General features: G+C 36.6%; 1 protein-coding gene across 5 annotated transcripts in view; it reads right to left on the bottom strand.

Annotated features, from left to right (window-relative positions):
* Positions 1-505: 505 nt before the first annotated feature.
* The window catches only part of LOC117332557, a 30,769-nt gene continuing 8,415 nt past the window's right edge, over positions 506-22,859 (bottom strand). For 2 of the 5 annotated variants that reach the window (XM_033891514.1, XM_033891515.1), the window contains 20 exons: positions 21,901-22,079; positions 21,146-21,289; positions 20,757-20,918; positions 19,766-19,881; positions 15,645-15,771; positions 14,755-15,037; positions 13,813-14,004; positions 12,812-12,968; positions 12,535-12,694; positions 11,395-11,616; positions 10,512-10,658; positions 9,782-9,950; positions 9,017-9,184; positions 8,192-8,352; positions 7,746-7,927; positions 5,646-5,784; positions 5,326-5,394; positions 4,485-4,691; positions 3,426-3,516; positions 506-1,819 (listed from right to left, as the gene is read on the bottom strand). In XM_033891514.1, coding sequence (XP_033747405.1) covers positions 1,815-1,819; positions 3,426-3,516; positions 4,485-4,691; positions 5,326-5,394; positions 5,646-5,784; positions 7,746-7,927; positions 8,192-8,352; positions 9,017-9,184; positions 9,782-9,950; positions 10,512-10,658; positions 11,395-11,616; positions 12,535-12,694; positions 12,812-12,968; positions 13,813-14,004; positions 14,755-15,037; positions 15,645-15,771; positions 19,766-19,881; positions 20,757-20,918; positions 21,146-21,289; positions 21,901-22,079 — 3,080 coding nt within the window. In that variant the 3' untranslated portion in view covers positions 506-1,814. Of the gene's footprint in view, positions 1,820-3,425; positions 3,517-4,102; positions 4,151-4,484; positions 4,692-5,325; positions 5,395-5,645; positions 5,785-7,745; positions 7,928-8,191; positions 8,353-9,016; positions 9,185-9,781; positions 9,951-10,511; positions 10,659-11,394; positions 11,617-12,534; positions 12,695-12,811; positions 12,969-13,812; positions 14,005-14,754; positions 15,038-15,644; positions 15,772-19,765; positions 19,882-20,756; positions 20,919-21,145; positions 21,290-21,900; positions 22,080-22,859 lie in introns of those variants that run through there. The other 3 variants (XM_033891517.1, XM_033891518.1, XM_033891516.1) reach the window with 3 other exon arrangements.

The raw sequence follows: 22,859 nt of genomic DNA, 5'->3' as shown, positions 1-22,859 counted from the left end.
ATGTGCTTGTTTCTTTGATATGTCAATCAAATTAGACTCCACTTTATAGCGGGGACTTATTGCGGGTTGCGATTAAATAAATAATATTTAAAAAATGAGGTTTTAATATCACTTTTCAGCGTTTTATAAGGAAAATAAAATGAAAAACTCAACAATTCCAACAATCTGTCATGTGTAAAAAATCTTTTTCTATTAGCCAATTTTTCTGATCTCTCTGCGGGCAAGCCTCTTTAACCATTCATTGAGTCAAATTTTTTTCTTACATTGCTTCTAATGCAAAATGTTCATCAAATACCTAAATAAGAAAATCTTCGAGTCATAAATATTTCCCTTCCATCATTAATCCTCTTCCTTTGGACTTGAGGAGCAGTTGCTGTTGTGAGGAAATATAAAATATTTACCAGACAGTCAATCCATGTGTTGGCTTCATAACTAAGACACCATTGGGAGGTGAATCAGTGAAACTCACAAGTAAGTATTCCAATAAAATATCTGACAATCTAAATACATGTTTCTACAAAAAAGTCTTTTTAATGCCGCAAACAAAACCTTTGTATCCAATGTATTACACAAATAGAAATAAATCTGAAAGTAAAACAAATAATTCTCACAATCATACATAAATTGGACGTCTTTTCATGGTTGTATAAAAACACATAAGATATTAAACATGTATAAGTATACTGACTTGGTTTTAAAGAGTTTGACAGCAAATTAAAAAAAACAAAATAGAAACACCTTTAACATTTTTAATTTACACCTGGTTCTAAGATAATCTATACCTAATGTATATTTGTTAAATTCCTAGGGCTAATATTTTGTATTACGGGTTTAAACCAAGAGAACTTGTTTGTGGGTATTCAATTTTTGGTAACACCAACTTGTAAATATTTTACAGTAAACTCTTCTGTATATTTATATAAAGATTTACTAGGTATTTATTTTCGTGCTATATTCAAGGATCGCAAATACAGTGAAACCAAATTCCTGGCAAAAACTACTAATTTCAGATTTCATCAAAATACATGGGGCCTCATCTTCTGACAAACTGTCAAATGTCTCTTATTCTAAAAAATTATGTCCTCATTTTAACATTGGAAGGAAGATAATAAACAGAAAGAATTTTCCAGATACTTGTACAATTGTGATCAATGGATCCGGATACTGGTTTACGTAGTTCTGAGCACATGTTGATCGCCAGTTAAAGGTAAAGGGAGACAACCTATTTAGATTTGTATACAATTCCACCAAGATATAATTAATCTGTAAAGATTAATGCATACCCGATACAAATTACATCATAATTTTACCAAAAAAAATCCACAACTTGTAGCATTACATGCAAATAAATATTATGGAAATGAAAAGCACATTCAAATATGTTTGTATGACATAGCCTAGAGAATACAAAGGAGTTTAGGTGTAACACAGAAGTGATGTTCCAGGAGTAATTCCAGTGTGTTCTCGTGTAAGAACTCAGATGACAATATCAGTTCACTTTGTCTTCAATGAGAACTTCATAACATCCCTGATGGTTAATATTGAATTTCAGAACTCTTCATTATTGCGACGGCTAGGCCCACAAGTCTAAAAACTGGTCATTTTTAGGCTTGCTTAAGGCCTGTGAAAGTGTTTTCCCAGGGGTGTGACCTTGCTGATCATGAATCGGAGTGTGTTCACTGTTACAGAAGAGCCTCCCCTGAATCTGATAGGGCGGATATAACGTTGAGCCTTGCCTAATCCAAGCATGTAGATCCTGATTGGGCTTGTACTCCCCTGGTTATAATGGAGCCTCACCTATCCCGAGCAGGTACTCATCCTGTCAAATAGTAAAAATTTCTCATAATCACTTGGTGCTACTGTATAACTAAAATCTAAGCCTTTCTACACATCATATGAGAAGCATGGACTACATTTGGCCAAATTTTTATTGTTATATATGGAGTTATACTTACCTGATAATCTCTTTTTCATACAATATATATAATTATAAAGAAAACATCAATTAACTTTAATTGATTTACTTAAAAAAAAGAAGTCATAAACAGATCTAAACAAAACAGTTCGAGACTTAAAATTCTCTATGTAAAGATCAGCAAGTTAAAGAAAATGACGTACCAGAAATGACAAATAAAATATTCTTTAAAATAAACTGACACTGCTATTCAACAATAACTCAATGCACTGTCAATATTCTATGACTGATTTAGCAAAATTAGTACCTGTATCCCATAAAACATGCAAAAAAATCAAACCTCAAAAATGAGACACAAATTCAACACACAATACACTGTTACAACATACACGACTGTGAAAACCACAACAAGTGAGCACAAGGTTATGGAGCGTGAATACTTAACATTTCTTGTCTCTGGTCACATCAATAACACATGGATACCAATAGGGTATTGGACTTGGATAAACACTGGAGCAAGTTAGATACAGGAACAGTCAACATCAGCCATATTATACATCCTGAAGGAGCTGAATCTTTAGATTCAAGTGATTTGTCCGTGTGGTTAGATGTGAGGACAGAAAATCAACTTGTGGTCAAGTAACATAAACACTGTGGAGTTTGGCTTGGGGACAAATACATAAACATGTGTTATCTCCATTTGTAGGAGTTATCGGGGAATGGGCTGTGGAGTTAGATGATGGAAATAGGCGGAGTGGGGGTAGGGTAACATCAACTTGAGTTATCTCCCCTTGTAGGAGTTATTGGGGAATGGGCTGTGGAGTTAGATGATGAAGATGATGGAGTGGGGGTAACATCAACTTGTGTTGGGGACAATAACATAAACATGTGTTATCTCCCTTTGTAGGAGTTATCGGGGAATGGGCTGTGGAGTTAGATGATGAAGATATGTGCAGTGGGGGTGGGGTATCATCAACTTGTGGTGGAGTGGGGGTGGGGTAACATCAACTTGTGTTGGGGACAATTACATAAACATGTGTTATCTCCCTTTGTAGGAGTTATTGGGGAATTAGCTGTGGAGTTATATGATGAAGATATGTGCAGTGGGGTTGGGGTATCATCAACTTGTGGTGCAGTGGGGGTGGGGTAACATCAACTTGTGTTATCTCCCTTTGTAGGAGTTATCAGGGAATGGGCTGTGGAGTTAGATGATGAAGATAGGTGGAGTGAGGGTGGGGTAACATCAACTTGTGTTATCTCCCTTTGTAGGAGTTATATGATGAAGATAGGTGGAGTGGGAGTGGGGTAACATCAACTTGTGTTATCTCCCTTTGTAGGAGTTATCAGGGAATGGGCTGTGGAGTTAGATGATGAAGATAGGTGGAGTGGGAGTGAGGTAACATCAACTTGTGTTATCTCCCTTTGTAGGAGTTATCAGGGAATGGGCTGTGGAGTTAGATGATGAAGATAGGTGGAGTGGGAGTGGGGTAACATCAACTTGTGTTATCACCCTTTGTAGGAGTTGTCTGGGAGTTATAATCCTCATTGTCGTTGGTTTCTACATCTGATGGCGTCGGCTGTGGAGTGACTAGATACCATTGCTGGATGGAACAAATATATACACATATAGTATGTTTAGGATGATTTTACCAGATTGATAACAGACACAGAATGTTTGACAGTCTACACAAACCTTTTCTGTAGCAGCATCATCTCTATCCTGATAAACAGACTAGCTACGTTTCAAATTAGTCAAACACCATCACAACTTACAACACATAGCGTTCTGGTCTCTTTTGTTAAATTCACACAAAACCAACATAAATTATAGAAAAGTTGCTAAGTGCAAAAATAACAGGGAGATACCAGTAACTCCGTTTAAACTGTTGAATTCATCACCATCAACAAATTGATGAATTCATCATTGTCAAACTATAATTATTAAACTGTATCTTTTTTAAACTGAAAATTCCATAAAAATGAGTTTGCATTTACGCAAAACAACAAAGAAAGCAAACATCACACGCTGTAAAAATACATCATACGTTATAAACAAAACATTCATTTCAAGCACACTGATGTTACATTCATGCTACCATATACATGACAAACTTCAGCTGCAGCGTCACTTTGAACCTTAGTAACAGACTACACATACACACAACAACCTGCATGCAGAGTCCATACCTCATCGATCTAAAAGTAGCGTTTTGTATCTGACGATGTATATTGTTCCTGGAAATCGGATTGACATATTAATTGGGAGATTATGTGTAAAGAAAATAACTGAAATGTTCACTTTCAAAAGATGATTATGAAATGGTCCCCAAAAATAAACTTAAGGTGAAGAAGGATTTCGCATTTTTCTTGATTTTTGTCTATTTACTCTCCGTTTCTCTGTAAACATTGCCTTCAAGAACTACTTAAATTCCTGATCCTTTTATCTATATATTTCCTTGTCAACCTTATCACTTCACACCCAATATTTAAAAAAGAAATTACCAATTACACTACCCAGTCCCCTATCCCCTCCCTTCCACTTCCATCTTTATTTCTCTAGTTGACTTACGATTAAGTAGCTCATCGTGTTGTTCATGAGCTCCTGGAAGAAGCCTTTTTCCTTCTGGTACATTTCACCCTCTATACCCTGGCGCCGGTACTTTCCTTCCAGACCCTCAAGGACCAGACTTGAGATATGCTTTGTGCCTTTTGCATTCTCTCTGGTCTTTTTATAGGCCTCCAAACTACCAGCAATCTTCAGCAAATCTTCATAAGTCTGTAAATCAAACATGTAACAGTGTCATATTTTACTTTTATAGCAACTGACAATAAAAAGACTTTTATGAGATCTTAAATTGAAATATTATTAAAATGTGATAAGTTCTTTTCTTGCATCAAAAAATGTATTTAATATCTATTAAAGTTTCTCACTTTTTCAGGATAAACAGATACCTGTGATTTGTATTAAGTAATCTCCCCTCTTTCAATAACCATTACCAAAGGTCGTTTATCATAGTACAAATGGTTGGAGCAGAGTTATATGTTAATGAAATATTGACAGAACTAGTGATTTCATGTTGCTTTTGGACAAGCCTCGACAAAGACTTCCAAGACCTGTATTAATTTCTGAAGGTCCGTCAAGCTTTTTGCCTGAAATGTTACAATTAAAATTTGACAAACTGGCCACGTAAACCAACAGGCCCCAGATCTTTATATGAATTATACAAGTGCTATCTTAACCTTACAATTCTTTCATCAGCCGATTCTTCATTGATAAACAACAGCTTTTTTAGGTTTCCTTTTGTAATTGACCAAAAAAAATATTGAAAACATCAAAATCTTCCCCAGCCAGGAGCTTTTCAGAAGATGTGAATGTTGATGAATAGATCCAAAGCCGACAAAGTACTTACAGGAAGGAAGGGGAGATCGCCGAAGTCATAATGACCATCCCATAATGTGACAGTCATACTTGTCCAAGGCTACAAGCAGAAAGAACTTTTCTTTAATAAGGAAATGCACATTTTGTATCAAATGATTTCTTTGATAATGTATTGACAGAACAAATTTTGATTTTTTTGATTGTTTAAATTATCTAAGAGTCACAATAAAGATCAGTACATTTCAGCATATGACAAAACATTAAACTAATTTTATATATTAATTACGTTAATAAAATAACACAAAATAGCTACACACAGACAAAAATGAAATATATAAAATGTGTTCTCACAATCCTAAGAGTTTTCTTGTCCCACTTCCATTTCTCAAACACCTCGTTGATAGGATGTATAGAGAATGATTCAATAATACCCTCGGGTGGTTTTCCTCGGAATATTGGCAACTCGTGTGTACCAGTCAGTACTGCATTTCTGTGTTATGAAAAGTGACAAATTGTACAATGAGTATCATCCACCAGCTTGCCACACAATTACAATATTATGAAATAAAACTTATTTCCTATAAAATGTTTGAAACAACTAAAAACAGATTCACAAGATATAATCTTTCACCCCCTTGGGAGTGAGACAGGGGATCTCAACTCCGAGGGAGAAGATTCTTAAGTTGCCAAACACGAGGCTAGTGGAGTATTTGGCAGCTTTAGTATCTTACCCTGAGGTTTGAGATCCCCCTGACTTATGCCCAAGGGGGTGAATGATTATTTTTTCTCTTACCCTGTTTACCCTGGTATGTATCTAATATTGCCATTACATGTTGATATGACACGATTGAATCGTCAATGTGATGTCATTGTATTGTTGCCGCGACATCATATAACTGTTGAGAATGTGCAAAGAGCATGTGTATCTAAAATATCACACTGACAAAATTGTTGATATCCCTGCCCAGGGCAAGAGAAAAATATTTATCCGTCCCACATTATCACAAGGAGGCAAACATGCACATAAAAATATTTATCCGTCCCACATTATCACAAGGAGGCAAACATGCACATAAGTCAGTAAAACTGTTGAGAATGTGCAAAGAGCATGTGTATCTAAAATATCACACTGACAAAATTGTTGATATCCCTGCCCAGGGCAAGAGAAAAATATTTATCCGTCCCACATTATCACAAGGAGGCAAACATGCACATAAGTCAGTAAAACACACACATACACACTCACCACACACATAATACATACACATTCATCACACAGGGCAGGCCATCTTGAAAGCTAATAACAACTTATAGAATGTAAACAAGAGGCCCAGAGGGCCTGCGTCACTCACCTGGATATTTCAGATGTTAAGTTATATTTCAAGTATTTTCCTACTTTTGAACTGCCTCTTCATTGAAATGGTTCAATATACAGGTGAACCAAATCCTATCATTCGTGAAAAAGGATTTTAAAGTTTGTTTTTTTCTTTTTTTGCTATATTTCCCCTTTTGGGCCCTTTTTTCCTCCATCATGAGTTCCACTTCATTCGTTTATACACATAACATCTCATTTGGCCAATAATGCTCCATACCAAATTTCATCAAAATTCATTCGGCATTCAGGACTAGTAGAGATTTAAAGGATTTACCTCCATTTCCCCTATTTGGCCCCGCCCCTCCAGCCCCAGGGGAGCCACAACCTCTGTTTACACAATGTTAGCTCTCTTTTGCCCAATAATACTCCAGACCAAATTTCTTCAAATCCCATCATATTCAGGTGTTCAAGACTAGTAGTGATTTAAATGATTTACCTCAATTTCTCCTCTTGGGCCCCACCCCTCCTGGCCACAGGGAGCCACCCTTCATTTATACATTAGATCTCCTTTTCCAAACTAGAACTGTCATCAAGGGCCAACTCATACCTCCATATTCCCTAAGATGCAAATGTGGTCTCTATGGCAACAAACCGATTCAGTTGAATTTGCAGTCCCTAAAACCCCTATAAACCAATTTTCAAAGAAATCAAACAATATCTAAATTTCGACCAATCAGAAACTTCCATGTGGTTACTATGGCAGTGAAACCCATTCGTTTGAATTCGCCATCCCCTAATACCCAATGAACCAATTTTCATTGAAATGATTACATATTAGGAATTTAAAGGATTTACCTCAATTTCACATATTGGGCCCCACCCCTTTGGCCCTGGGGAGCCACACCCTCTGTTTATACAATATCATATCTCTTCTGCCCAATAATGCTCCAGACCAAATTTCGCCAAGATCTATCATCAAAATCTATTCAGGCGTTCAGGACTAGTAGGGATTTAAAAGAAATGTTGATGGACGACCGACGGAGGCTGGACACTGCACCATGACAAAAGGTCACTAGTCATTCGGACCCGGTGAGCTAATGAAATATTAACAAGACCAACTTATTAGTTACACCTACGCTTCAAACAAAGGCATGGCAGTCCATCCAATGATCTGGTCATCAGTGATATCCAACTCTTCACCCTGAAGATTCCTAATAAGGCCAGCAGAGTTGTGGTCAGCTAAGGCTTTGTACTTAATGGTTAGACCAAATATCTGGATCATTAATACCGAGTTGGTGTCGTAGTGTGGCTTCAGATTCTGTAAATAATCAACATGGACACTAAATATTGACTTAGATGTAGGGGATGAAGAAATTTAATTTCCCTCGCTTCAAGTGTAATTTTTGTTAAACCAATTTCCTATAACGAGACTAACAGATAGGTAGTTCATTTTCCTTCGTCACAGCTGTCTAAAACTAGGCACTGCCTCCTGCCGGAAAACTCTTGCCTTAGAATTTGTAAGTAATATGATAGGAAGAAAAGGCAGGTTAATTAAAATCTTGAGTATATTTCAACAACTCACTCTAACATCGTCGTTCCATTTTGGATCTGTCATGAGACTGTTGAAGTCGATCTTGTCTGTGAGGAAGCGCTCCTCACCGCCATGTCCCTCGGCAGTCAGTGGCATGCCCCTAACCTTCTCACCGGGCTCTATCTTACAGTAGCACTGTGTGTACAGATTATCTGTGGAGGAAAGAAAACTCAAATCAGTCCCTCAGTTTTTTTAACCTTTTGCTCTATGTTCTAAGGTATTTTCCTGCATCAGATATATGACAGTAGTTGTTGCAAAGATTAAACATAAAGCAAGCAAACAAGACATATATTGCCAGTGGCAGTGCACAACCTCTAAACTGAACTCGGTTGAAGAACTTTATCAAATAATCAAATATTTTACCCAAAATAACCTCCATTTACAATGAAAGACCTTTGAATTCACTTTAGATGGAAAATTGAAAAAATGTCTAGTTTCCTCAAACTTCACGAACTAAATACTTAATAACTACTTTAACTAAGAAGTCTATGTGGCAGCCACATTGAAAAATAAAACCCAACTCAAATATAGATGTTAATGGAACTAGTTAAAACTGAAGATAATGTGACATTAACTTAAATTACTGTAGATCTTGAAAGAAAATTGTTTTATCAATTTGGAAATAAACTTTTGACAAGGAGCTGTTACACGGGCAGACACTGTGATCACTGCAAGGCTACAAGGCACTATGACTTTGTGGGGCCCTAAGTCAAAACAACTTCACAAAATATCAGTAGATTGTTTTTGATATTGCTTAATTTTTCTTTATTCCAGGCCAGAAAAGTCGCACTCTGTTAACGCCTCCAAAACCCTTACCAACAGGTGGCAGTCCCCATAGACGGTTGATCCGGATCCTCATACCCTGTTTTATACGGTATCGGACCATAGCATCCAGAGGAAGATTCCCAGCAGTGAATTTGGGACCAACTTTCTTGATATCCAGTTTGGCTTGGAGCCAACCAAGCAATTCTTCATCTGTTTCTCCTGCAAAATGTCAAAAGGTCAAAGAATGCACTTTACATAAGATATTTAAAGATTTTATTTGATGCATGAACAAGAGACTGATTCAGTCTATTGTCATTGTTGATTCCATCATTATTGGTGAAAATAATTATATTGATTGGCAAGAAAAGATTGTCAAACTCAAGTAGTTTGGTTTGTTTTTGTTTAACGTCCTATTAACAGCCAGGGTCATTTAAGGACGTGCCAGGTTTTGGAGGTGGTGGAAAGCCGTAGTACCCTGAGAAAAACCATCGGCCTACGGTCAGTACCTGGCAACTGCCCCACGTAGGTTTCGAACTTGCAACCCAGAGGTGGAGGGCTAGTGATATTAAAAGTGTCGGTACACCTTAACCACTTGGCCACTGTGGCCCCTTCAAACTCAAGTACAAAACCGAATAATCATGCATGTCAATACCATCCCCCCTCCCCCCCCCCCACAGTAAATTGGATAGCAAATATTTGATTATTTGTCTGGACAAACAGATAATATGCCTATTCATACCATCATTATGTAGATGTAGCATTGTCTTATTATAGGTAAATATTGGCAAAACGATATAAAGGACAGTTTCTCCTTACCAAGAGGGAACCCCTGGGAGCTTTGTAGTCTCTGTATCATGGCTGTTTCAGTCTTGGGGTAGTTCATATGATCAGCATAGCTAGCAAATATCCTTTCGTCCGTGATGGTTGGACGAGCAGGCTCAGAATGATAGTAGCCAATACCGTACTTGGGAGCTTCAATATAATCCTACAAAACAAAGTCCCATATATTTTCAAAAGTCATGATACATAAAAAATCTCCTTGCTATTCAACAATGACCAATAAGCAACAAATGATGGTATAACCTGTCTAATCACAATGCCACTCAGGAAAACACTACTAATTATCATATTAGATATAATAGCTGTGAGTAAGAGTTTGAAGTTACAGAACTATATATATCTGATAATTAAAGGTATTGGTAGAGTAAGGAGGACGAAAATCTACTTATAGTGAAGTGACCTCAATTTGGATCCTAGGAGATTAAAATGCCAAATTCTTTCAAGAGATCTTAGTTGTGAGTAAGAATATGAAGGACAATTAGATATAATCAATGAAGTTGCAATTGGTAGAGTGAGGAGCTCGAGATTGATAAAGTTGGTAGAGTGAGGAGATTGATAAAGTTGGCAGAGTGAGGAGATTGATAAAGTTGGCAGAGTGAGGAGATTGTGAAATTTACCATAATTGTAACCACATCTTACCTTGTATTCAATAATATAACTAAGCCTGAAACAGAAAGTTTACAATCATAACACTGCATGGTCCTACCGTTTCATGCAGCATAATTCGCACAAGAATGGAGCATGCAGGCACAACCTTGAACTGGTCCAGATCCGTCACTTTGTACCTAGCCTTGTTCTTTGGTAGACCATTACGAAGTCGTAGCTGGTGACCACCTACATTGAGCTTCCCTTTCTGTGAAAATAAATATTTACTCAATGTACAATTAAATTCCTTATATTATCATCAATATCTTGCTGAACTGGTCCAGATCTGTCACTTTGTACCTAGCCTTGTTCTAATAAATATTTACTTGTACACAGAAATTCCTTATATTATCCTCCACATCTTGCAGAATATCAATTTTTCTCTGGAAGAGATTTGTGCGAGTGTCGTTTTACATCATATCAACACATAATGATGAGCCTCGTCCTAGGATATTACACATTCACTTTCATCCCACGCTCTTTAGCGATGAAAGATTTTTCTCTGATTAGAAATTACTCAATTTTTGATAGTTGAGTAGAGGTATCCCAAGCAGTTGCTTTCTTTAATGAAAGACTGGATAAAGTCTAATTGCAATCCCTAGGGAACTCGAGATATTATGCAAAAACTGATTTTCTATTTACAGTAAGTGACCTTGACCTTTGACTTCACTGCCTGAAAAGTTATCCCAAGCAGAACTTTCCCAGAGTTAGCACTGGATAAAGTCTGCATATTAATCTGCTTTGACCTTTGACCTGTGGACCTGAAAAAATTTCAAAGTAAGCACTTTCTTCAAGGCAGTACTGGATAGACTCTGAGTGTAATTGACCGAGCAGTACTCAAAATATTTGCATGCATAATTTGATACCTGGGAACTGCATCTCACTATTTGAAACCCTAGTAATTGCTGGACAAGTACATGAAAATACATCCTAAATTTACTTACATTAAAAATGGGAACAAATACACTGCCAATGACCGAGATTTCTTCTGAAAAGATGTCGTAGGTATAGACACGAAGGAAGGCGACCATCTGTGGGTTCAGGTCCTTCTGTTCTTCATTAAATTCCAATCTGAACAAAAATCTTGGACTACGAGCTGAACTTTTGAGCTCTGGAAGCGCCAGTAAAACTTTGGTCATGTCTGGTGCTCCTATGATACCAGTTACCTGTGGACAAATCACAGCAAAATAACAAAGATACAAGTGTTGTAGTATTAGGAAGGATTACCAAACTAAATGGGAACATGCCAGTCTCGTGGTGAGAATACAACAAAATTTAAGGTAGAAACTTAAACATAATTCTATTCACAGCACAACTTAAGGAGTATGTAAGGTAGACTAAAATAATTGTTCACAGAAGCATTAGAGGAGGATGTAACTAAAGAATCTTATTTAGAGGACCACTAGAAAACATGATGTTGAGGACCACTAGAGGTAAATAAGCCCAAATTATTCTAGCAACAGGTGTTATTGGTAACACAAAGTCTATTAAATGGAAATCCAACAGTGAAAAAATTTGACAGATGATTTGCTAGCTATGAAAAGACGACAACGACGGATGGACAATTTCTGATTTATGGTTGTCGTCAGATCTACGATTCCCTTCCGTTGATGATAGTGCTTTAAATCCAGAACCCCAAACAGGTGTCGTGTAACCCAGGAACCCCCAAAATGCTACAATTAACAGGCATCATGTAACATTGGTATGATTTAACATTTCTGATACAAATTAACAAATTCGTTAGCCTTCAGTCACAACTGAAAACTTTTTTGTATGCACATTTAAATTTATTACTCTAAGATTGCCTCCATGATCTGCCATGACAGTTATTGGAGATATGGCATTCATGATCATATAATTATAGATGAAGCTCCTACAGGAAAACATTAATGTTGAATTTTACCATTTCTTTCAGAGAAAAGATGTAATGTGTAAGCATTTACATAATTTTGTTTTTTCTCCCAGAAAGCTGTTATTAATATATACATACTACCACCTGATGTGAATTACATTATGCTTGCTACACTATCAGTAACATTTCTTACCCTCCGAGAGAGAACGGACAGGCAGACTGAGTAACTTACCTTGATGATGGATGCATTGTCAGGTATAAAGTGGACTGCATCAATGTACAAATCAAAGCAGGAGTTGAGACCTGTGGGGTCTGGATCCCTCCTAGAGGCAAAGGGATTGTGTTCCACCCAGGGGTCCAGTAATTCATCAGGAGTTTTGATAACCTCCTCCCTGTATAAAATGTATCATTTGTTAAATGAGTGATCTGTGGTAGGATTACAAACTAATGATACAATAATCAATTAAAAAAAAATCAGATAATTGTTTCATTAATGACAGGTGACTTACTCTTTCTTATCCTCCTCCTCTTCTTCCTCTTCCTCGACAGGTGTCTCTGGTGGAGGGGTGATCACCTTAATCTCTTCCACCTTCTTCTTGGACTTGGGCTCATGTTTCGGTTCATAAACTATCACTCCCAGCTCCGAGCTGTATCCCAGCAGTCCCTCTGTAATGTCAGTACTATATCCATTAAAACTGGTACATTTTTAATGGTTTTCCATTCTTAATGGACAGTAGGATAACACTACTTCACAAGTATATTTCCAACTAAAGATTTTTTTAGTAAACAAAAACATATGTCTCCGCCTTATTAGCCAATAGGTATACTTTTGCTTCGTTTTTAAACAATAAATTTTCACAATTGTCCGAAGACAGGGCCTAGTGCACTTTGTCATCAGGTGATAAGGGTATACAGTAACTTTGATAAAGATATCTTTTACAGTTCAAAAATTATCTCCCAGACACAATTTTTTTTTAGGAAATTGGCACTAATTTGACCTTTGATGTTGAAGTCAAGGTCACAGCAACATAAAGGCTTTAAGTACTGTAATTATGTATGTATCTTCAAAGATTCATCAACATATCTTCAACAGTTCAGAAGTTATGGCCCAGACAAGAAGTTATTAGAAGGAGAATAAGAGGAACCAGTACCAATACATTCAAAGAGGGACATAATTAATAAGAACTTTAATTTGAGACTGAGGAATTCGAAGTTCTCAAACATGGAAGCTTCCCGAAACAGTGCATGCAATCTAGACAGATTTTGGTTCACAAAATCAGATGTTGTACCAATTAAATAATGTGAAATAAAAGTAGTTAACCTTATGGACAAACAACAGTTCACAGTTATCTTAGCATATATTCAGGCAAACCAACAATTAATCAAGAGAAAACCAAACCACAAAGGAGTAACACAGAAAATATAGTCATTGTCAAATGATATCCTTATTCATCCTTACAGTCACCTTTAATATTAACTTTTAATCATTTCCATGTATACGTGTACCTACCAGGTTTCTCCGTTGGTGTTTGAGGGACGGCTGTGATAAGGGTGTCTGGGACGTCACCAGAGTGGATGGAATGTTTGTTTTCTCCTGACTGTAGTGTCCACTGAATATCCACAGAATCTGTAGATTTTCTTCCCGGTGAGTCCCGGTAAAATAACGGCACACGCGCCCAGCCAAGCTGAACAACCCTGGCATCTACGAATTAAAGCAGGGAATTATACAATTGTCACTGATTGATGTAGCAGTCAATTGTCTATTTTCTGCTCAACATGGCCAATACACACGAAACAATCTTCAGTTACAATTCAACTTTGAGCTGCACTTTTAGCACAGTAGAAATTATGTGAAAGATGTTGGTACAACTGGGACAGGAAGATCTGTAGGTTAATGTTTTAATGGCACTCGGGGTATGAGTCAATTAGGGCTATTTACCTATGTGGGCTGGTAATAAGCTTTTTTGATATGATAACTATTGACTTACCTCAGTGGTGTGACTAAGAGTGTGGTAACCTGTGTGAAGTGAGTGGTGCAATGCGAGAGGTGTGACTGAGAGTGTGACTTACATGCAGCTGTGTGGTGTGACTAAGAGTGTGACTTTACCTGAGTGGTGTGACTAAGAGTGTGACTTACATGAGTGATGAGCCTAAGAATGTCACTTACCTGAGTGATCATGAGACTAAGATTGTGGCTAACCTGAGTGGTGTGACTTAGCTGAGTGGTGACACTAAGATTGTGGCTAACCTGAGTGGTGTGACTTAGCTGAGTGGTGAGACTAAGATTGTGGCTAACCTGAGTGGTGTGACTTAGCTGAGTGGTGAGACTAAGAGTGTGGCTAACCTGAGTGGTGTGACTTAGCTGAGTGGTGAAACTAATATTGTAATTTACCTTAGTGCTGTGACTCTGAGGGTGACTTACCTGAGCGGTGGGACTAAGAAGGTGACTTACCTGAATGGTTAGTAGCTGGTTTTTTGTACTCCACTCTAATGAGGGCATAAGGGTGGGCTCCCAGTTCCCGTTCCACATCGTACTGGGAAATGTCAATACTCTCATATACAAACTTGTCTTGTGGGAAGTGCATTTCATACAGAAGATTTTTGTACATATCTTTAGTTTGTACAGCGGTGTAGGCAGGGTGCATGGACATACGCGACCGAAGCTTGATACTACCGAAGTAGATGGACACATGCAGAACCATTTCTGTAGCATTCAAGTAATTCAACCAAGTTTCCTGTTGGGAAAAAACAGTATGAAATGACACTCATTCTTCACTTAGGTTAAATCATCACATCTTTGAAAACAGTTCACCCACATTCTATTAAGAATTCATGGATACTTCATTTTTGGTCAAATTTCAATTTTGAATCATTTACTAAAATCATGTTTTTCTTGATATCACCAATTAAAGATTAAATATCATAATAATTGTATTTCTATGATAAATATTGTCAGTAACAAAGCATGTGATGCAGCTCATTTCTCTGTTAATAGGCTAGCATATACATGTATATACCTATAAGAATATTATGAGTTTCAAATTAAAATTTGAGATTTATGAAACATAAATTAAAGTTCTAATAGATAAATGGAAACAAAAGTTGAAAAACTTCATTATGATAAATTTTGTATTAAAATGGACAAAACATGACAATTTTTTCCCATATGATAAAATAATTTGTAAATATTGCAGAAATCAATGCTTTTCCTGTCAATCTTGGAGTCACAATATATTGTACGCCAGTGATCAGATATCATTTAATACCACTTTATGACAACACATCTACAGTAGGTCATATCAACACATTATTACGATGAGTGGCTGATAAACAGGTGCCTACCCTGGACACAGCTGTTGAGGGAATAACCAGTTTCAAGCTGATTTCCTTGATACCAAAAGATTGGAGGAAGCCTGGGACAGTAGGACTAGCAATAGATACTCCCCCACTCAGACGTGACGCTGGCGTCCTGTAACATAAAAACGACAATAGATACTCTCCGACTGAGACGTGACGCTGGCGTCTTGTAACATAAAAACGACAATAGATACTCCCCCACTGAGACGTGACGCTGGCGTCCTGCAAAATAAAAACAACAATAGATACTCCCCCACTCAGACGTGACGCTGGCGTCCTGTAACATAAAAACGACAATAGATACTCCCCCACTGAGACGTGACGCTGGCGTCCTGTAAAATAAAAACAACAATAGATAGTCCCCCACTGAGACGTGACGCTGGCGTCCTGTAACATAAAAACGACAATAGATACTCCCCCACTGAGACGCGACGCTGGCGTCCTGTAACATAAAAACGACAATGAGTACTCCCAACTGATACATGGCATTGGTGTCATGTAACATGGAATTTCAGATAAAATTGAGGACCTTAATATAATCGGTATCATTTTCAAGTCCTATGCTTTGAAAGGCTATCAAAACAGCTTTGATAAATACAAACTAGTGAGGTGGGGTCTTGTAACATTGAATGATAGCATCACCATGTAAAACGACATGATTTCAGTTTGTTTTAACATATAACAAGAGCTGTTGGAGAACAGCATAGCTCGTCTCGCAAATGTTTGTCAATAAATAATTAAAAAATATTAATTGGAATGGTTTCGCAAATTGCATTAATAATATTTATATTGTTTACTTGATCAGATTATGCTTTGTGAATTCATGCAATTTTCAAAACCATACAAATTTATATATATATAAATTATTTATTGACAAACATTCGGGAGACAAGCTATGCTGTTGTAGATTAAATGAATATATTAAATACAAATGTAATTGCTTTTGGACATATTTCTTCAATTTTTTGACAAAATATTATCCTGATGAGAGTTGTCTCCCTTGAAAAATGTGGATCGATATAAATTGTCTATTGTGAGCATTTTCACATTGTTTTATTTTCAGTTTCACCCCAAGAAGGGATAGTGTAACTCCATAGGGACTCTTTTACCAAAAATCAGCACCCTATTACAATCATAAAGTAATGTGTTAAATAGCTTTCAACATTTGCACCTTTTTTTTTTTAAATGTGTTTTTTCCTCAAAAAAATATTTCAGTTTAACTCCGGCAAGGGATAGTTCAACCCCCACAGGGAACCTAATACCATGTATTACTATGCGTTTCAACAATCACAATATAAACTTAACACAAAGTCCAAAGATTTAAAAACAAAAACAAAAAAACACAGATTTAAAAAGAAAAAATACAATTTTTTTCTAAAGTTTTACTCCAGGAAGGTATTGCCTTACTCCATAGGGACTCTATTGCCAAATATCAGCACCCTAGTACAATTATAAAGTGATGTATTAAAACCTCTTAACACTTGCACCAAAAACTTAACGCAGAAATATTCTAAGTCCAAAAATTTGAAAATTCTGTTTTTTTCCCAAAACATTTTTTTAGTTTAACTCCGGCAGGGGATAGTTTAACCCAAGAGGGAGTCTTTTACCAACTATCAGCCCCCTAGTACAATTATAAAGTGATGTATTAATACCTTTCAATACTTGCACCAAAAACTTAACGCAGAAATATTCTATGTCCAAAAATATGAAAATTCTGGTTTTTTCCCCAAAAAAATCTTTTAGTTTAACTCCGGCAGGGGATAGTTTAACCCAAGAGGGAGTCTATTACCAATTATCAGCACCCTAGTACAATTATAAAGTGATGTATTAATACCTTTCAACACTTGCACCAAAAACTTAACGCAGAAATATTCTAAGTCCAAAAATTTTCAAAAATCTGTTTTTTTTCCAAAAAATCTTTTAGTTTAACTCCGGCAGGGGATAGTTTGACCCCCACAGGGACCATATTACCATAAATTACTATGCCTTTCAACACCTGCACCAAAAATTTAACATTTGGAAAACCAACGCCGACGCCGACGCCGGAGTGACGACATAAGCTCTCACTCTTCTTCGAAGAGACGAGCTAAAAATGAAAAAAAGTGGGACAGTTTATCAAATCTTTATGGTACCAGTTTTTTATGAATGGTACATACTATATCATACATAGCTGACAGGTTACTGTACGGTATTAAATATTATTAAACACATTTCTACACATATGCATGTTATCATATGCATGCCACTCACCTGCATGGGTAAATGTATCGAAACTGCTTCTTTTCATTTACTGAACGAGACTTCATGATACCATTTAATTTGAGGAAATGTGAAGTTTTAACAATGAAATGAACAACATTGTGTGGTTGTATTATAACTTATTATTAAAGCTGGCTAGTACTATAAACATAGACGGAGTAAAGCCAGTCCTGTGTATATATACACGAGCCAACAATTCAGCTCTTCCATTGTAGCAGCTTTTAATAGATACTAATCAATTCATGCTCTGATGAGTCTTATAGAACAATATACCAAAACATTAATTACGGTAGATATTCCAAAGCTCTGATGAGTCTTATAGAACAATATACCAAAACATTAATTACGGTAGATATTCCAAAGCTCTGATGAGTCTTATAGAACAATAAACCAAAACATTAATTACGGTAGATATTCCAAAGCTCTGATGAGTCTTATAGAACAATATATCAAAACATTAATTACGATAGATATTCCAAAGCTCTGATGAGTCTTATAGAACAATATACCAAAACATTAATTACGGTAGATATTCCAAAGCTACGATGAGTCTTATTAGAACAATATACCAAAACATTAATTACGGTAGATATTCCAAAGCTCTGATGAGCCTTGCAGAACAATATACCAAAACATCAATTACTGTAGATATTCTGAAGTTTTGATAAATTATTTCATATATTTTATATGTATTTACTGAAAGACTAAATCTAACATATCTAAGATGTTGCAAATTGGACCAATCACATTGAATTTATGACTGTTTCCCAGGAAAATTGCTAGAAAATTCATTACAAGCCTGTTTTAACCACTGAAGAACATCTGAACACCCCCAAGCATTCAAATGATTGTGATGAAACATCTTTCAACCACAATTACCGCTGAAACAGTATGGCTGTTTCATGGCAGTGTGAGGATATATCTTCTTTTTCATTATCAAAATAGTCTACATTTGATTATTTCATAACAAAACAGTTGTTTAAATATCAGTCAACAGTCAAAATTATTTCCCTGCAATGAGGAGACTGTTTCAATGTTAGATTATAGTGTTTGTTACTTTTATATAATATCAACTACTGTAAACGTACTTATTTTAGCGCAGTCAAATTTTAGCGCAAACACGGAAAATTGTAAAATATGATTTATTAGCGTGGACGTGAATTAGCGCAGTCGTCCCGACTACGCTAAAAAAAATCCGGAAAATATTTCAGTTCTAAAATTAGGCATCGACAAAACAGGCAAGCACTGACAGACGACCCGTGTTCTAAAATTAGACATCAACTAAACAGACGACAAGTGTTCTACAGGTAAGTCACTAGTGAACTGTTTTCATTAAAATTACATGTGAGTTGCAGTTGTTATGTTATTTATTATCTTCCCAAAGCCGATTTCAGTATTCTGAATTTCACCATGTTGAAAAGATGGTTAGTGTCGGCTGTCAATTTCCCACCGCCATCGGCAACTTTATCAGAGGTGTTGGTAATAAAAGTTGAGCTTACAGAGAGTATTTTTTGTGATTAGTCTAAACAAACATTCTATCCAGCTATTGGGCTGTCCTACGACTTCAATAGGGCATATCAGGTATTACCTGTGTTGGGTATATTCCCCCTGTTTGATACCAATGGAATATTCTAGCTATATTGTAGTAGTGGTATCTACAAATGATGGCCGCCGGCTTGCATTGACTACCGTTATACGTAAGTACACTTGTGTAAATATTCAGTTTTTGAATTCAAAATTTTAGCGCTGTACATGAATTAGCGCTCCACAAAGAGCGCGAAAAACACTAAAATTAAACTACCGCTAAAATAAGTACGTTTACAGTATTATAGAAGAGATTAACTTACACAGGCCTCTGTCGGTTGAGGTAGGGAATCTCCATAAGGTCTTTTCCACTCTCAAGATGAATCCAGGCCATCTGGATATCAACTGTATACAGCTTACAGGGCTCAAAGAAAAAGACCTACAATACAAAAAAAAAAAAGATTAAATCTTTCCCTTCTACTTCTATTTTTCTTACCAGTATAATCTATATATGACAATTTTCAAATTGATTATGTCCTTTTTATGTATTTATGTATTCTACAGAGAAAATAAAATCAATGATTATATTTGGGGTTTCAAGGTTAATGAGATCGAATAAACACAGATTTGATTCCATACACCAAGATAGCCCCATCTAATGAAAATCTTCCATCATTCCATCTTATTGCACTTCATTACGAGGAAATCTGATGGACCACTAGTGGAATTCCTCTTCCAATGATTCAGCAGGGAAATTCCAGAGTCCTGACAGTAAGATTCAGAAAGTTTCACAATGAGTATTATTGGAAAGCATCTGAGGGTTACACAATGGATGCTACAATATGAGTTATTATTATAGCAATATCATATGGAAATATCGATTGTAACAAACATTTAATGTGTCCATAGTGTTTCTTATCATCAAGTAATGAATTGTCTTGCCGTCTTGTTGAGCATACAATTGTGCCAGAAGAGAAGCGATCTAAACAGCATATGATGAACACTTTTAAAAAGAAAACAAGAAAATATCTGTAAGATATAAATTCCCCGCTGCCACTTGACACCTTGAAACACAGTTTGATGAGGATCACATCAGCAGTTCCTGAGATCAGCTAGTTACATTGCATTGTGACGAGACGGACACAGGTAACACTATCGGGGCATAACAAATCATCATTTCTAACATGGCTCCAATAGATCTCTGTATGAAAATATTTGTATCATTTAAATTAGACTGTAACATAATGTTGTCAGAGCTATGACATTTAATGCCAACTCTGTTGTCTGGACACAACATCCTGTACAGCATCTCACCTCCTTCATGCCAGTATAGTCCCTCGCCTTCATAAACTTGTGTTTGAGCAGCATGAGGATGGCCATGGCAAAGTTCTGTAGGACTGATGGCTGCCAACCCTGTAGGAAACACTGGTCCCACACGTACATGATCCCTGGCGTGTCCAGAACACTTACAAATCCCTGAAAATATCATCTTACTGTCATGATGCTGACAAAATTGAACTGTAAGAATAAATCATTTATCAAATCTAAACAGATTTAGCACATTTAATGAATTTGTATGTACACAATCTATGTAACAGAAACTAATATACTGGACAGAAACTTCGAAAGCACTAAAATACAAAATCACCTGTCCAGTATAATATTAAAGTCTACATTAGGAAGATTTCGAAAGATTAACAAACCTCTCCTATCCAGCGCCGGAGGAAAATGAGGGGATCGGCGAGGAGTTCAGAGTTCATATTCTCCTCTCGCTTACTTCCTGGAGTGGCCTTGAGGAGCTCCTCTGCCTTGGCCTTCTCTACACTGATCAACTGGACAAGGAACTCCTGTAACAGGTCATATGTTAACGTCACTTTTAAATCCAATTATTCTTTTTTTCAGATATTTGTAAATTATTGATATTCAGCTACATATCAAAGCCAAGTCACCTTAAATTAACCTAACACTTATGATAATAATAAAAGTCTTGTTGGTCTTCATGGATTACAAGGATCTGTTCTGAATAAATTCATCAAATTAAGTCATATATGAATCGTTGTGGGATCCTACAACTCAGATTAAAGACCTGTATATATGTGTATTGTGTATCAATGTTATCCTACGAAGGCAACATTAATGGCAACACAAATATCTAATTGTCCTCAGGAAGCCCACATGTTCTGGCGAAACTGGTAGACATAACAGATACTAATCTGATATTCCTTGGCTTCTTGCCATTGAGTATTACTTTTTAGTTCCTACTATTCTTCAATTGCCCTACATAACTGGAGGTACATATATATCCAAGCAAGGGATGACGGAAACTACTAACACTACCTTTACAAGAAGTAAAGTCAGGATTACCTAAAACTGTCAATTCATGTCATATATACGTAGTAGAAGGTTATAAAGTGGATTATCTCAAGAAGTACAGAGAAGGACTAGTTGTGTCTTGTACCTTTTTGTTAATCTTAATGTTGGTGGTGGCGATGGCCTTTAGGTGGGTGAACATATCCGGGTCGGCCTGACTCAGTATATTCATCACTGTTTCTGCAATCGCAAACACCTGGATCCAGGTCGGGAAGCAAGAGTTGTTGAGGAGATCCAGGTACATAGCCAACTCATAAACATGCTGGCCTGTAACACAGTGGGGATACTGATACACATGATCAAGGGAAAGTGTGCTTACTTTGAAATTGGTTTTAACAAGTGAATTTTACAAAACTTTCTCATTCAGATGCCACTTTTATGACAAAATTACATAATTATTATATAGTCCCAAATAATCATTTTGGAAAATTTTGTGAAATGATCCTATAAAAGGATTCACTTCATTCGTGGCTTAAGAACATATCTAAATATTTGTTAATAAACTACTGAACAGTATTCTTATACAATTTCATGTCTGTTGCTTTGAATATCATCATACACAGATGCACACTGTGATATTTAATATAATTGTATAAGACATGGGTAAGTTTATTGCAAGTTTGTTTGTTTGTTTGCTGGGTTTATCACCCCGTGAACAGCCAGGGTCATTTTGAGGCAGGATCTCCTTGGATGGTGACTATAGCTACTTCATTGAACAACATACGGGAGGCCTGTCGCATGCCAGCCATAGCAATATGGGTAAAGTGTCTTGCCCAAGAGCATGACTATGGCAATACAGACCAGCCCTATCTCAGCTTCCCAAGAAACACAAACCAAATCGGTTAGGGAGCATCAACCACTAACCTCGGATCTTCACCTGAGGTTACATGGTCGGTGCTCTAACTGAACGAGTTCATAAATTCACTGTATAACTCAGCTATCATATGATAATATCCTATAGTAAATCATGTTCCTACAATATATTTTAATTAACACAAGACGAAATGGACCAATGAGGGGTGAGCATTGTCACGCGGTAACTTGATG

This window comes from Pecten maximus, chromosome 8 (assembly GCF_902652985.1).
Source record: "Pecten maximus chromosome 8, xPecMax1.1, whole genome shotgun sequence".
In the NCBI taxonomy this organism is placed as follows: domain Eukaryota; kingdom Metazoa; phylum Mollusca; class Bivalvia; order Pectinida; family Pectinidae; genus Pecten; species Pecten maximus.
This window is presented reverse-complemented; position numbering and strand designations above follow the sequence as displayed.